General features: G+C 38.4%; 1 protein-coding gene across 1 annotated transcript; it reads right to left on the bottom strand.

Annotated features, from left to right (window-relative positions):
• Nucleotides 1-8,672: 8,672 nt before the first annotated feature.
• LOC128496845 (40S ribosomal protein S10-like) lies at nt 8,673-9,250 on the bottom strand. Its single transcript, XM_053466660.1, has one exon. The coding sequence runs from the start codon at nt 9,220-9,222 to the stop codon at nt 8,719-8,721; it is 504 nt and encodes a 167-aa protein (XP_053322635.1). The 5' UTR covers nt 9,223-9,250; the 3' UTR covers nt 8,673-8,718.
• Nucleotides 9,251-14,329: the final 5,079 nt, after the last annotated feature.

The following is a 14,329-nucleotide window of genomic DNA, read 5'->3' as shown; positions in this document are numbered from 1 at the left end:
TTATCTGTTGCCCCATTTTTACCTGCTTTGTGTTTTCTCCTGTTTGCCATTACTCGTTGGCTGGCTAGCGTTTTTTCCCTTGCCTCTCTTCTTTCCCACGTGTTGGCTGCCTGGAGAGTCTCATGTGAGCGCGAGAACTCTCAGGGGCCATTTTGTTGGAGTCTTGATTTGATTAGTTTTTATTAGACTTGTGCATTCGTCTTCGGGCGAACATGAAAACAAACACGAAGAGTGCTTTTTCATGTTCGTTCCTAAGACATGAAGAAGAGAAGTCAGCGGCGGTAAAACATAGACGAAGACACACAACACGAAGAATCTTTGTGATCGTCTTTGTCTACTAATCTCCCTGGCCCCTTCCCCATCTTCACGGCATTGCGAGAGTTGACGGAAGCGGAAATCCGTAGGTTCGCCGTCAGGGGTTACAGGGCAGTGCGAGTGAGCCTATTGGTCGCCTACATAAATCTCAAAGACCTCAACGCTTTTGTGGTTTATCGGCATTTCAAGATGGAGGGGATCCATTTGCTCCGCGATTGTCTCCAAAAAGACGATTGGTTTACCCACCTAAATCTCAAAAACGCCTACTTTGTCGGTTCCGGCTTGCGACAGAGTGTTGACGTTTTCAACGATTCCGTTGGAAGAATCAGGATTGCCAATTCACCTGTCCACCATTCGGCCTGAGTTCAGCGCCATGGTGCTTCACAAAATTGCTGAAACCATTTATGGCACATGCCAAGGTTTCAGGTGCATAGTCTACCTCGATGATCTGCTAGTTTTCTAGAACAACATCTCCAGGATTGTTTATCAAACAAGATATTTTCCCGATCTTTTAGACCTGACGTTTAGAGACCCGTTACTTCTCCCGTCATTCCCCGATCTCCTGCGCGATCCGCTAGGGAATCCCAGTCTCTCCTGATGAGTGCCTCATGTTAGTGGCTTGGGCAGTTTCAGGGGAACTTGGGATGTCAGTAGCCTATCGCGGGCAACTGAAGAGCTCCTTTGGGATTTGTGGGCATTCGTAGATGCTACATGGCCGCTTGGAATCTCTGGAGTGATTGGTGTCTGGAACGGGACTGCGATCCCTTTACGGCACCTGTTTCCACCATCTTAAACTTCTTATCTCATAGATTTTCTCAGGGTAGATCTTTCCGTTCTCTGAACGTGGCCAGATCAGCTATCTCATCGGCTCACGTTCAAGTTAATGGGGGTTCCAGTGGGTCAGCATCCGTTGATATGTTGGTTACTTAGAGGTATTAAGTTGGGATGTGAATGTGGTTTTGAGATTTCTTGAAGGTTAGCCGGAGAATGATAGGTTGTCTTTGCGGCAATTGTCCGCTAAGTTAACCCTCTTGTTGTGCCTGATATAATTTCGGCGTGTATCAGATGTTACCATTTTGGGTTCCGTAGGACTTAATGTTCTTCTACATTGGTGTCATATCCATTTTTTCATCAGTCTCCTAAGTTGTGTGTAGCTAAGGTTTTACTTCGCTATGTGAAAGTTACTACTGCCTTAAGAGCATCTAGATCGAGTCAGCTTCTGATTTCTTATGTTCAACCACACAAACCAGTCTCAACTACTACTTTGGTACGTTCGATTCTGTGTATTTTATCTTTAGCAGGGGTTAATCATTCTTTTGGGGCACATTCAGTGTGCGGTGCAGCAGCTTCTTGGGCGTTCCTTGCAGGAGCTGCATTAGTTGATATCCCACGTTCAGCTGATGGTGGGAAGACACTTTCTGCACCTTTTATTTTCGGCCTGTTCCTCACGCGTCTTTTTCCTTATTTTCACAGCGTTAAAACAGCAAAATATGAAGCCTCCGGTCATGTAGTGAAATTGAAGATTATGCTAGCTTTAGTGTACTTATAATCTTAATTTTAATAATGACAGGAGGCAAATATTTTCCGTCCCTAGCCCTGTCCCCTTTGTTTTTTGGGTTGTTTTTGTTAGGGAATCTGTTTTTATGTGTTTTGGTGTATTCTTGGTTTTTTAATTGTCCTATTTAACATGGAAATATTGGTTGTTTTCCTTATATGCTCATTTTCTTTTATGTTTAGTATTTTAGAGTAATAAAAAAAAATCTTTTGGAATTGTTTGTTTTTCAATACACTATTTCTGATCACCTTTGTTAATTCTCAGCATGATTTTGTTTTCCTGTAGACCTGAATGGGTTTTCGTTTCAAATTGGAAGAGTCCGAGTTCATAGGACCAGTTGATTAAGTCACAACTTTGGGATGTTAGGATCCAGTTTCGTCTGGCGAAGAGGTTGTGGTCCATCCGAGTTTCTGGATGGAGGGTACACCGCGCTTAAGCGGAGGAGCGGCTTGGAACAGTGGCCTTTATAGACTATAAAATATAGATATTTTTATTGGTTCAAAAGTTTAACTCTTTCAGTGCTGCTGTTTGGAGTGAGTAAAGAAAGATAAGCAAAATATTTGCCTCATTTCATTATTAAAATTAAGATTACACTTAAACTAGCATAATCTTCAATGTCTTTACGTATATAAATTAAGGCTTTAATATGAGGTCTCAAATTGGGCTATATAAGCAGTACAGGTAAAAATCAGACTAGGTATACCAGTCTGCAGTCCTATGAATTATATGAATTTGAACCAACAAGCAATTGTATTTGAAGCAATAACAAATGTAGTTTGGCTAAAGAACTCCTGAAAACAAGAAAAGAGTAAAATGAATAAAAACAAAGCTAAAATTACATTTAAAAGTATACACACAACCACATTTTGTAGTTCAATAAAATGGGAGAAAAGGGTGTTTGTCATACAAGTCAATACCTATCTATACTGTGTATGAGGTTAAGGTACAGTAGCTCAGCTCTCCATGATGAAAAAACTTGAATCATTTTAAAAGTAAATGTTAATTGATAATAATGGGTTTGTTTAGAGATGGAAATCAGCTGGTTAAAATGTTTTCTCCTTCCAATGCCCTTCTAGAGTCTTGAATCCTTCTAGATGCATGGGAGATGTCAGGGAACTTTTGGTATCATACTTGGGGAGCAATGTCAGAGGTGCGGCTCAATTTTGCATTATTGTGGTCAGCTTTCTTACTACTTGGTTTCCAGTTCCTTTTGATCACTTATCTTTTAAATGTTTTTTTTTGTTTACTATTTGGTATGTGAATACTCCCTTTAGCCCTTCTAGCTCCTGATACTCTCTCTCTCTCTCTATATATATATATACGCTTGATAATGTATTTTTAAATACAGAGGCAACAAAAGGGATAGGAGTTAAATTTAATTTGTTAGTTCAACATCTTTTTGTTTGTTTGTTTGTTTAACCTCCAACCAACCAAGCAGCACGGAAGTCGTATTATAAGAATATGCAGTTTTCTTCTAAGATTTCTAAATATGTTATGGAGAAGACTGATGTGGTTCAAATGTAATGGAAGCTTTGAAGCAGTTCTAGCTGCAGGGCAAGGCGGTGTTTTCAAATTCTAAAGACTTGCCCAAACACTTGCTATTATGCTGCATTTTTAAACAAAGTTTTGTCTTGTTTATGGACTGTCTTAAAAAATGTCAATATCGTTTATTTTGTTAAAAAATAATACAAACCCAAGTTACGGATTTGAAGTATATTATTTGGTGAATGCACATTATGTAAATATTAGGCCTCATAACATTGTGCGTGTCCTGTTGCTAATCAGGTTCCTTTTAAGGAAAATATCTATAACAGCTTATTTGGAATAAATGAAAATTACTATTAGCAATGCAATTGAATCTCACCCAGGGTGTCTTTAAGGTTCCCTAAGCGTTTGTTTGCACCAAAAGAATGTTTTTAAAGTTATAATGACTTAAACAGGGCTCTGTGATGGATTTGTGCACAAAATTTACCCAGTTATAGGACCATCGGCCTCAGAAACATTTTTTTTTAGAATTGTTCAGACCAATGAATCTACCAGACACTAAAATTCCCTTCCTTGACTATTTCCAAGCTAAACAGAACGGAATGTAGGCAAAGTTGTTTTTAAAGAACATATCTAGAGGATGAAAGTAGAGGAAATTAATCAGCCAGAATAGTTCTGCCTGGTTTTTAACTCTGGACTATATCAGTGTTTCTGAACAAATAATTAAAATTTGTTATATCTACTTTCCATGCCACAAACCCCTCCCTCAAAAAATATATATATATGTCAGTGTTTTAGGGAGGAATTCATTCCAAAGTTCTTGATGAGATGATATAAATAAATTCTTTAGAACTACTAGGAGGAGATTTGATGATTATATTGATACGTATAGTTTCTACAGGACCGGTTCTAATATTTAGGGGGCCCTAGGAAAAGAAAAAGGTTTAGGACCAATCCCTGACACAAAGACTTGATTTATACAAAATACTCAAAATTCCTGTGAGTTCTAATTCTATTAAATGTAATATCAGTCTTGATTGGAATATAAACAGCACTTTAGGGGTGCTAAGCTTAAGAGGATAATAACCATTTTAATGATTGTAAGCTTGCAAGTAGGGCTTTTTCCACCGAATGTATCGGTTTGTCTTTGTCTGACAATTCTAGTCTTGTCATACCCCTTGAAAATATGTATTGTAAGAAACGCTACATACATTGTTAGCGCTATATAAATAAAAGATAATAATAATAATGATACTGTGGTGTGGTTATTGCATGAGGGGGGCAACACTCAATTAGTGATGACAAAGGCTTGTAATGTTGATGATATTGTGTGTAAAAAAAAAAGTGATATATCTGCCTCAAACAGCACAGGCCATTATTTTCCTGGTCTTTAACATTGTGCATGGCTAAGGTCTCAGTTCAGGACTATGATATTAGAACCCAGTTTCATGACTCCATGGCAAGACACTAGTAGGGATTTAAAAAATCTGAACAAACAAGGTTAAGAATCTTGAAAGAAATTGCTAAAATGTAATTTACAACAGATTTTATTATTTTTGATGTTTAACTATGGGACTTTGTAAACTTAACTAATGATAAATAAGCATGCTAATTGTAGATATCTTCAAGGTATACATATTAATTTAGCTGATCCCAACTGATGAATGTGATGCTAAGCAACAACTTAAAGAGACATTCATGCTCAATATTTTTCCCTAGGGGCCAATGACTCTGTCCCTGGCTTAGTTCCCTGATGTTTTGTAGAAAATTATTATTGATCACTATGCATCTTTTTCTTGTTATATCTGTTATTCTGATTCAGAGTTTATGTTCAACTTTCACATGCATATATACATTTTACATGCCTATTTAATATCTTATTATTATTTAATATTTTCGTCCTTGTGCCCCACACCCAATGTCAAAATTATTGCTATCATCCTGCAAATCCTTACATCCTGTGATTTTTACCATAATGGATTTCAATAACATTAATATGAGCTCTGCATCAATAAAGCTGCTCCCTGTTTGTTTCCTCTCTTGGTCTGATAGATCTCAGTCCTCTGCCTCTTTGAGACTTGCATAGATCATGAGGTAAAATTCGGCCCTCCCTAACATTTGCCCTACAGAAAGTAATTATGATAAAAAATATTTTGGCATGGCCTCCATAGTTTACTCCTGCCTGGTGCCACTTATCTTTAAAAGGTGGAGAACCATATCCCAGTGATGCAGAGGGGGTGGCTGGTGGTGCCAAAGGGAAACATACCACCGGGTACGTGTATAGTAAACTGTAGAAAAACACGATGGTCAAGGATTGATGTCTAGAGGTACCAGTATAACGTCATCTGTTCACTCGATGCATTCAGTTTGGATGAATGACTATTTACTACAATGTTGTAGCACATAAATTATCATCAATATTGGTAACTATATTACCGTTTTCAATAACTTTGTACCATTCAACTAAAAACATTAGTCTTGTTTTCGAAGACCCTGTAATAGGCTTCTGTGTTCACATGACTAGACATTTGTTAAGTTCCAATAAGTCAGCTCATTCCATATTGCAAACAATCTTGATTTTGTTTCCTCTCTTTGAAAATTTGCTTGAGTCAGTAAACAAATATCACCACTTTACTGCCTGTTCCAGAGATGTAACTGTGGAGATCTGAGACACTCATTCCTGTATTTTCACATGGTTGCAATATTTAACGTTTTCTTATATCAGTCTTTAGAGTAACATATATTTACTTTAAAATAGCACTGTAGGCCACCTGTGGAGGGATAAATGGCCAATGAAAATGCTCTTCAAATGAAGGCAGAATATGTGCTAAGTGTCTCCCTTTAAAAGGAAATGTCCGTCTTTCCTCTCTTGATGCCCCGCTATTCTAGGAGTTGGGAATGCTTGCTGAGTATGAGTGTACCACTGTGTTATGGTGAATGTAAAAATAGCAGAGAATAAGTTTGGTTTGTTTGAAAAAAAGCACCTTTTTCATAAACCAAAAAATTTGTGGGTACACTAAATGAAAAATTCAGATTTCTGTGCATTATTTTAATGCTCAGTGCCTTGCTCTCCAATCACTTCTGAATGTACCAAGTACTTACTGTCAATCATATTCACCAAAAAATTATATATATTTACCTCATAACGGTACTGTAAATTCTTTATTTTTGCACAAGCCCTGCTTGTAATAGAAGTACATTTTACCAAGTAATGTTGGCCAGGATTCATCAAGTACAGATCTTCTTTATCAAGCTTGCTGTGTTACCAGCTGCATCCCCTCGCTGTGCTGGGGATCAAGACTTGATAGATTCCAGCTTTTTCATATTTAAACATACTGATTGCATACATTGAATGCATTTTATTTTGCTACATTTTTAATTAAAACAACAATGTTAGGTCACTTAGTATGCATTGTCCTTAACTTTACCTTTTCTTATGTATTTTAAATCTATACAATTTTAATTATACATTTTTTTGCCAGCACTCCTTTTTATAGGGTGTTGGGGTTAATGGTTTGTATTCTTCCAATACGACCCGTATTACAATGTCCCAGATTTAATATGAAGGTTAAAATAATTTAATTTTTAAAGAGCAGCTACCCTGTCTTAAGTCCTTGGAACATTATCAGCCTTAGGGGTTAGCTTCAGATACTAGTCTATCGACGGATTGCTTTGCAGTCCCTTCATATAAAGTAGTATTATTCTACCCATCCTGCATAAATAATCATTATCAAGACAACAATGGTAGGATTCCTAACTGACCATCTTTATATAATGATTCACAGTACTTAAAAACCTTTTAAAGAATACATATTAAAGTACCCACAAACTATGCTAATATCCATTCGTCTTTGGTAAGAATGTCTGGGACATTAAACTACCATTTGATCATTCCTAACAGAAATGCTTTTCAGAATGTACATTAGCAAGCTAAGCAAATTGTCATCTGACTTCATGAGTTACCTATAATGTCTATAACTAAACTATTAAACATAATTATTTCAGCTTTTTAATCACAAGTTACTGTCACATGTCTGCTTTGTGAATTATAGTGATATGTTCATTTTTTTAAGTAAACGAACAAAGAAAAGGAATCCCAGCACGCCAAACAGCTTCCAATCTTTAGGATACTTTATTTAGAGAAAGGAAAAAAAAGCAACGTTTTGGCCAAACAGGGCATTTGTCAGCAGCTTTTTTAAGTAAAGGCTGTTTATACCTTATTATAATTATTACTTTTTGTTTTATATAGCGCCATCGTATTCTGTAACACTGTACAATGGGTAGACAGGACACAACAAGTAGTATGTAACATAACAATTTGTCTTACAGAAACAGCAGATGAGGAGGGCCCTGCTCAAACGCGCTTACAACCTCATTAAGGAGGCATACATCTGGAACAGAAGAAATGCCTTCTTAAATATCCAAACAATACAATATTAAAAAGAGGTAAAATCAATGTTTACATATGTGGGAAAATTATACCCTATCAAACACGAGTCAAGAAAAGGCCAGTTTCTTTATAAAGGAATTTCGTTTACTTGTATTGTTACAGTCCTATAGCCAAGGTCACCAGGAAACAGCTGGGGCTAAAAAATAAAACACAGGCCTAAAATAAAAATTGCTGAAAAAAAGGATATGACAAAAGTGTACAGACATTATGACTCAAGAGCATTCATAAACAGAAACTGAAATTCTGTCATTCCTTTATAATATGGAACCGCAATACATAAATCAAAAACATTTCTCACGGAAGGACATAAACATGTCTTTATTAACTCTATAATAGCACACACTTTCAATCCTAGGATTGAAGGTAATAGAAAATGATAAAATGTGTAACGGATCCTGGATGCAAGGGAGCCCTCCAGTCTACTGGTTCCTGTTACAACTGTGGCCCTCATATCTAGCAGCAGGCTGAGATACAGGGATGCGTGACAGAAGAGACTCATCCCCAGCGGCACTTCTTTCCAGTGGCCCCTTCCCTGAACATAGAGCCCATGATCATGAAAATATACATCACAACTTTACATATGGACTGAAGACTCTAACAGAGCAGCTGTTCAGTTGGTTGGGATTTTACATAAGGTCTGTGTATTTTTAAGGGGGATAAAATGTAACAGATGCTGAGTCAATGTTTTAGGAAAAATATTGGTACCATAATTTCACATTCAACTATAGTATTTTGTGTTGTCACCCTCTTGTTTAGATTGGTATGTGTCTTTTTGCCTCACTGTCTAGTCCACATTTGATTACGTGTTTCTTCCCTAATCCGTTTACCATTGTCGTATTACCTTTTACCTTTGTTTCTTTCTTTTTTTTAACTTATTTTTTTTATTATTCACAATTACAATAACTCATTTATGTCACTGGGGAGGCTGCTGTCCACGGCCACGGCCAAACCCTCCTCTAAACTGAAATTCTGTTGCTGCACCAGCTCCAGCTTCTGCCTTCTTATCCGCACCAGGTTGAGCAGCACTGCGTCTGTATGTGTCTCTATCAGCCTCACCACCACGTGACAGCCATGCTGGGCGCTCGCCCTCTAATCCTTTAGGACGGGGCCTGCCAGTTTCAGGGTGACTCCTTCTCAGAGTTGCAGGAACAATTTCTGGGGGCAAGTGCATGAAATCACGCAGGTACTGTATACCTTCATTGGTCAGGTACCAATAGAAGTGTCGCCAGGCAAACTGCTCTTTTGCATTGCCACAAGATTTAAGGGACTGCATGGCCTTCATAACGTGAAGGTTGGGCACATTTTTGTAAGCCAACTCTGGATGCTTTGTCACATGAACATCCTTTTTGGCCACCATTACTCCCTCCTTAAAGAGGAGCTCATAGGTGGCAATATGGTCCTTTTTGGGCATCAACATCTCAGCGGCTTCTTTGGCAGCCTGAGTAGGAAAGGCTACCTTTGTTTCTTGTGTGATAAGATTAGTCGGGTGCCCTTTCCCCTGGCAATGTGGCTGAAAAAAGTATGTGTGTCATGACTGTTGGTACGGTACCTAGGAAGACTTTCCCCAGACTGGCATTGCTTACTCTGTGAGCCGGAGTGGCTACCCACTTGTAGCCATCTTAGACTGTGAGCAAGCCGGCAGCAACAGCCAAAGACTCCTCCAGTCTACTTTTATGTGACATTGTGACCTAACAAAGAATATTAATACAACGGAATATTATTTATTACGTTTCTTCAATTTCTTAAAACTCATATTACGAAATATATCCTGAAAAATATGCACATCAGAGAATAAAAGAGGGATAGAGATTGGGTCCCAAAGATTGACTATTCCTCCTAAAAAGGGCAATTGGGAAGTTTACACCTATTTTGCTGAATTTAAAATCTTTGTAACTAAATGCCAAATTATAAACATCTTTCCTTGTAGTACTGAATATCCAAACCTTTCCTAAAAACAATTATTTAATCATCTCTCATTCATATTTTTAATATGGCTAGATTAATGGAAAGACGATCTGCTAAGGTTTGTTTGATTAACATACAAGAGTGTCCAATTAAAGCATGGTACATTTAAGATATAGGAATTGTGGATAACCCTCCTAATTATTGAGTTTAGTTTCAGCCATACTCATTGCCAGCAGGTTTATAAAATCCAGCACATATCCCGCCATCTCCTTAGACAAACGTTGACAGTAGAATAGGTTATATCTAACAGCTCAGTAACTTTAAAGGTGGCACTGTCATATGATGCCACCATTGGCACAAGTCAGTTTGTGAAGTTTCATTTCTACTAGATCTGCTCCTCTCTACTGTAAGTAAGTCAACTATTATTGACAAGCGGAAGTGTCTAGGAGTAACAACAGCTCATCCACAAATGTTAGATCATGCACGGTCACAGTGCAGGGCAGGCGAGTGCTATGGCACGAAGTGAGTTCCAAACTGCCTCTGATCATAGGCACTTTACTGGCTCCATTGGCATAATGGAGGCCCACACATTGCAGGGGGGCTGTCTAGTGGGGCCCCCCAATGCCAGCACCGAAACACCCTAGCCGGGCAAACTACTAGGCCTGGATATGATGTAATGAGGCAGCATGTGAGGACTGCAAAAAAGCACCAGAAGGGAGCTGTCACTGGCTGGTGTACTACCCCCTTCTGTGCCAAGGGCTGGGAGTATGTTTGTTTTTCAGTGTGTGTGTGTGTGTGTAAATATGTTAGTGTGTGTTTGTGCATGGAAGTATGTTAGAGTCTGTGTGGAAGTATATTAGTGTCTAAAAATGTGTTTGTATACATGTGTATGTAAATGTATCTGGTATTGTATAAATTACAGGATGCAATGCTGCCGTCCACCACGACCACACCCACATCCTTTATGTTATATAATAATTAATATATTCACTCTCTCATGCTCTCTCACACTCTCATTAATGCTCTCACACTCTCAATCACACTCTTATACTCTCATTCGCTCTCCCTCACACTCTGATTCAGACTATATCACAATGTCTTCCTACCTTCTCCACCAACTGCTTCTTTGTTCCTGTTTCATTTGCTGCAGCTTTGCTTGTTCTCTTGCCTATTCTTGTTCTTTTGTCTTCTGTCTTTGTCCGCTTCTCGCGATGTCTTCTTTCAATTTGCACTTCTCCTAACCTAGTCTCCCAGATCCTATATTCCGCACCTCATCAGTGGCCCTTTGATCCCCCTGTCACATACACTCTGGCACACATTTTTACACACACACTTACAAACTCCCTCTCACACACACACACTTACACATACACACCCATGCTCACACACAAACACATACACATTTATGTTCACACACAAAGATTTACAAATCCATGATCACACACATCCATGCTCAAACGCACACATACACTTCTATGCTCACAAACATAACACATCCTTGCTCATACACACAAAAACATCCATGTTTACACACACTTACAATATATATCCATGCTTTCGCTCCGGCTGCGAGCAGCCATGCATTGTGTGTCTAGGCTAAGTTCCTGCCTCCCTGGTTCCCTCACATCAGTGTACAATCTCTTCACAAGAGGTCAGAATAATGCAGATGGATTCATGGAAAAAGAGAAGTGCAAAAATGCTTCCATTTCTCAACGAATCAATCCCAAAAGAACATGTCTTGGGACAGTAATTTGCAGCCACTGTGAAAGTGCTGACTGGGTCCCATGTAAGAGCCGGCTCTGCATAAAACCTTTCTACCTTCCATTAGTTTGTGCATCTGGAGACCATATTAAAGTCTTCAAAACAATAATTGTGTATGTAAGTTGACTGCATATACTTTTCCCATAGTACAAAGCTGTGGAATATGTAATCACAATAAAGGTTGAATTTAAGAGATCCCTGAGACATAGCGGTTAAGTTAAGTAATAATACCACATAAGACAGTTATGTTGTGTTAGACTCTTGTATTAGCATGTCATGGCATTTAGATATAATCCCACTAGTCAAAGTATTTTTTTAAACAATGCTGAATTAACAGAAGTATTTGAGTATAGATGTATTAGATGTTTGAGTATGTTCCAGATACAGTCCTAAATGTGCTAACATTATTTACAGGTTAGGTTGCATTTTCTAACATTATTAATGTTTGCCCTGCTAGTAGTAGAAACATTATTAAACACTCATCTACAGACAGCAGACAAGCCAGAAGGCTTCTCTGAAATCAATGGTGCTGCCAGAATCACAAGGGATTCTGGGTAGGCGTATGCAAACGAGGTCAACAAAGATCACCTTTTGCCTCTATATCTACTTTATACATGGATCACTTGAAAGTAATTGCCCGCTGTACAAGACAGCCTTTAGACAAAACTCGGGAAGAGGTACAGTAGCCAGATCACCACTCATGGACAGCCTTCTGGCTTGTCTGGTGTCTGTAGATGAGTGTTTAGTAATGCTTCTACTACCCCCTTAATTTTAAGTGGAAGGGTTTTCCATCACCTTTACCCACCATAACTTTGGTTATTGGTATTTCTCGTGCTACCCCAAGCCTCAAGTATTAAGCCAGTATCACAACCTCATGCTGACGAGTGGTGATCTGGTTACTGCACCTCTTCGCGAGGAAAACCCTGCTAGTAGAAATTAAGAAGCGAAAACTTTGTTATACAAAAAGCTACCCAACATCAACAAAGGAATTTTTTTTTTCTTAATTTCTATAATATATTTGGCATTGCAAAATCAGGTTTTATGCAAAAGGCATAATTCTGACCATGGAAAAAAGTCTTTCTAAATGAAAGATTACAATTATACACATACAAAAATATGCTTACATAGCCTACAGCTGGTTCTTTTACATTTTCAGTTATTTAAGCATTTTTTTCTGTCTATTTTTTAATCTGCTTTCCTTGAAAAAGACTGCTCTGGGCCAAAACCCTGGCTTTCATCACGATACAAAATACATTTTGTATTCCTATAATTTATTCATTGCTATGCATTGCATGGAGCCAATGTATTGTTTTTCTCTGTATGTGTTAGCAACCATGTATTTTGGTGACACAAGAGAACCCAGAGCTACTTAACAATAATACTGCATCTCTTGACTGTATCTACAATGCATCAAAATCATAAGCATTTCTGTGAACAGTCTGAGCAGCCTTGTGTGAAAAAAAACGATACAAATGAGGCCTTTAAAAAAATCTTTTTGTAGAAACTTTAATAACTGAAAAACTTGAAATCCAGGAACAAGACCTGAAAAGGACTGTAGATGCATTTCTGCACCGCTCTCTCGATGAATTTGCCTCTGTTTTTTTTATTTTTTATTACTTTTGCGTCTCCCCGCTCCTCCAATTGAGGGAGAGGGTGTGCCCGGAAGTGTCCAGGAGCAGACAAAGAAAGAAGACAGAAGAACAAGAAGAGGCAAAATAAGAAGCAGAGCTGCAGGAAATGAGATAAAGACACAGAAGCAATTGGTGAAGAAGATAGGTAGACCAGAAAGATTGTGACATAACATAATGGATGTGGGAGTGATTGTGATGGGGTGGGGGCAACATTTCATCCTCAGACCCAGGCAGCAAAATGTCTGGTAATAGTATCTGGTGCTTCTACCCGCATGCCAGAGGTTAGAGGGAAGGAGAGAGCAATAGATGGGTTCTGTATCTCTATTAAGGCCTTAACTGAGTTGGTGCTCAGTTTCTTCCATAGCTTTAATGTATCATATTTTAAACCACCATGTCACTGGGAACAAGATGGAGAGTGACACATGCATAGTTTTTGGTATATAGCGGTCAGTGGAGAAGGTAGAGAGAAAGAGAGCGTGAGAGCAGTGGCATGACTAGAAACCACAGCACATCCAAACATCTTATCCGTGCCATTTTAGCCCCCATTTTGTCTGTACCATATTTGTCGACAAACATCTTTATAGTGTCCCCAAATAGTTTGCCTGTGCCCCCAAACAGCTTGTCTGTGGCATTTTGGCCCCAAAACAGCATGGATTCATTAACCCTCTGATTGATTACAAGTTCCAAAATTGAAGTGTAACTAATGCTTCAACAGACAGATTTCAACTCAAGTGAAATGCATAAGTGAGATAACTAGTAAATGAAAACAAACAAAACACATTTTAATTAAGTCAGGCTAAATTATTCATAAATAGGTAAATCCTGCATCGAAAGAATGAAAAAAACATGTTTAAAAAGGTATTTTTCACTCTATATTTCCCAGATTTATGGCACACTAATAGTAGGGTAAAATGCCATAATAATACAATAGAAACACAGTTTATGGATAAAATGCAGATTTCCAAAAGTATAGCACACATTTTTCACCACCTGGTGCTCCTACTATTGTTGACTAATATTCCAGCCATCATTCTGACTGTGGATCATGAGAGCTGTATGTCACGGTAACCTCCTGAAGCTGAGCCCACATGAGGGTAGGTTTGATTTTGGGAGGAGGGCCATGACGTATTCATGAGGAGACTCTTTGCCTACCTGCCCAGTCCCCTTATTTGTCTAAGTATATGGTGCTTCAACGTGTGTGTCTGTGTATGATCGTGCAGTGTTCGC

This window comes from Spea bombifrons, chromosome 5, assembly GCF_027358695.1.
Source record: "Spea bombifrons isolate aSpeBom1 chromosome 5, aSpeBom1.2.pri, whole genome shotgun sequence".
NCBI lineage: Eukaryota > Metazoa > Chordata > Amphibia > Anura > Pelobatidae > Spea > Spea bombifrons.
Note: the sequence above shows the minus strand (reverse complement) of the source record. Positions and strands in the feature narration are given on the sequence as shown.

Coding starts and splice junctions, on each gene's coding strand:
- LOC128496845 (XM_053466660.1), bottom strand. CDS start 9,222: ATGTTGATGCCCAAAAAGGACCATATTGCCACCTATGAGCTCCTCTTT.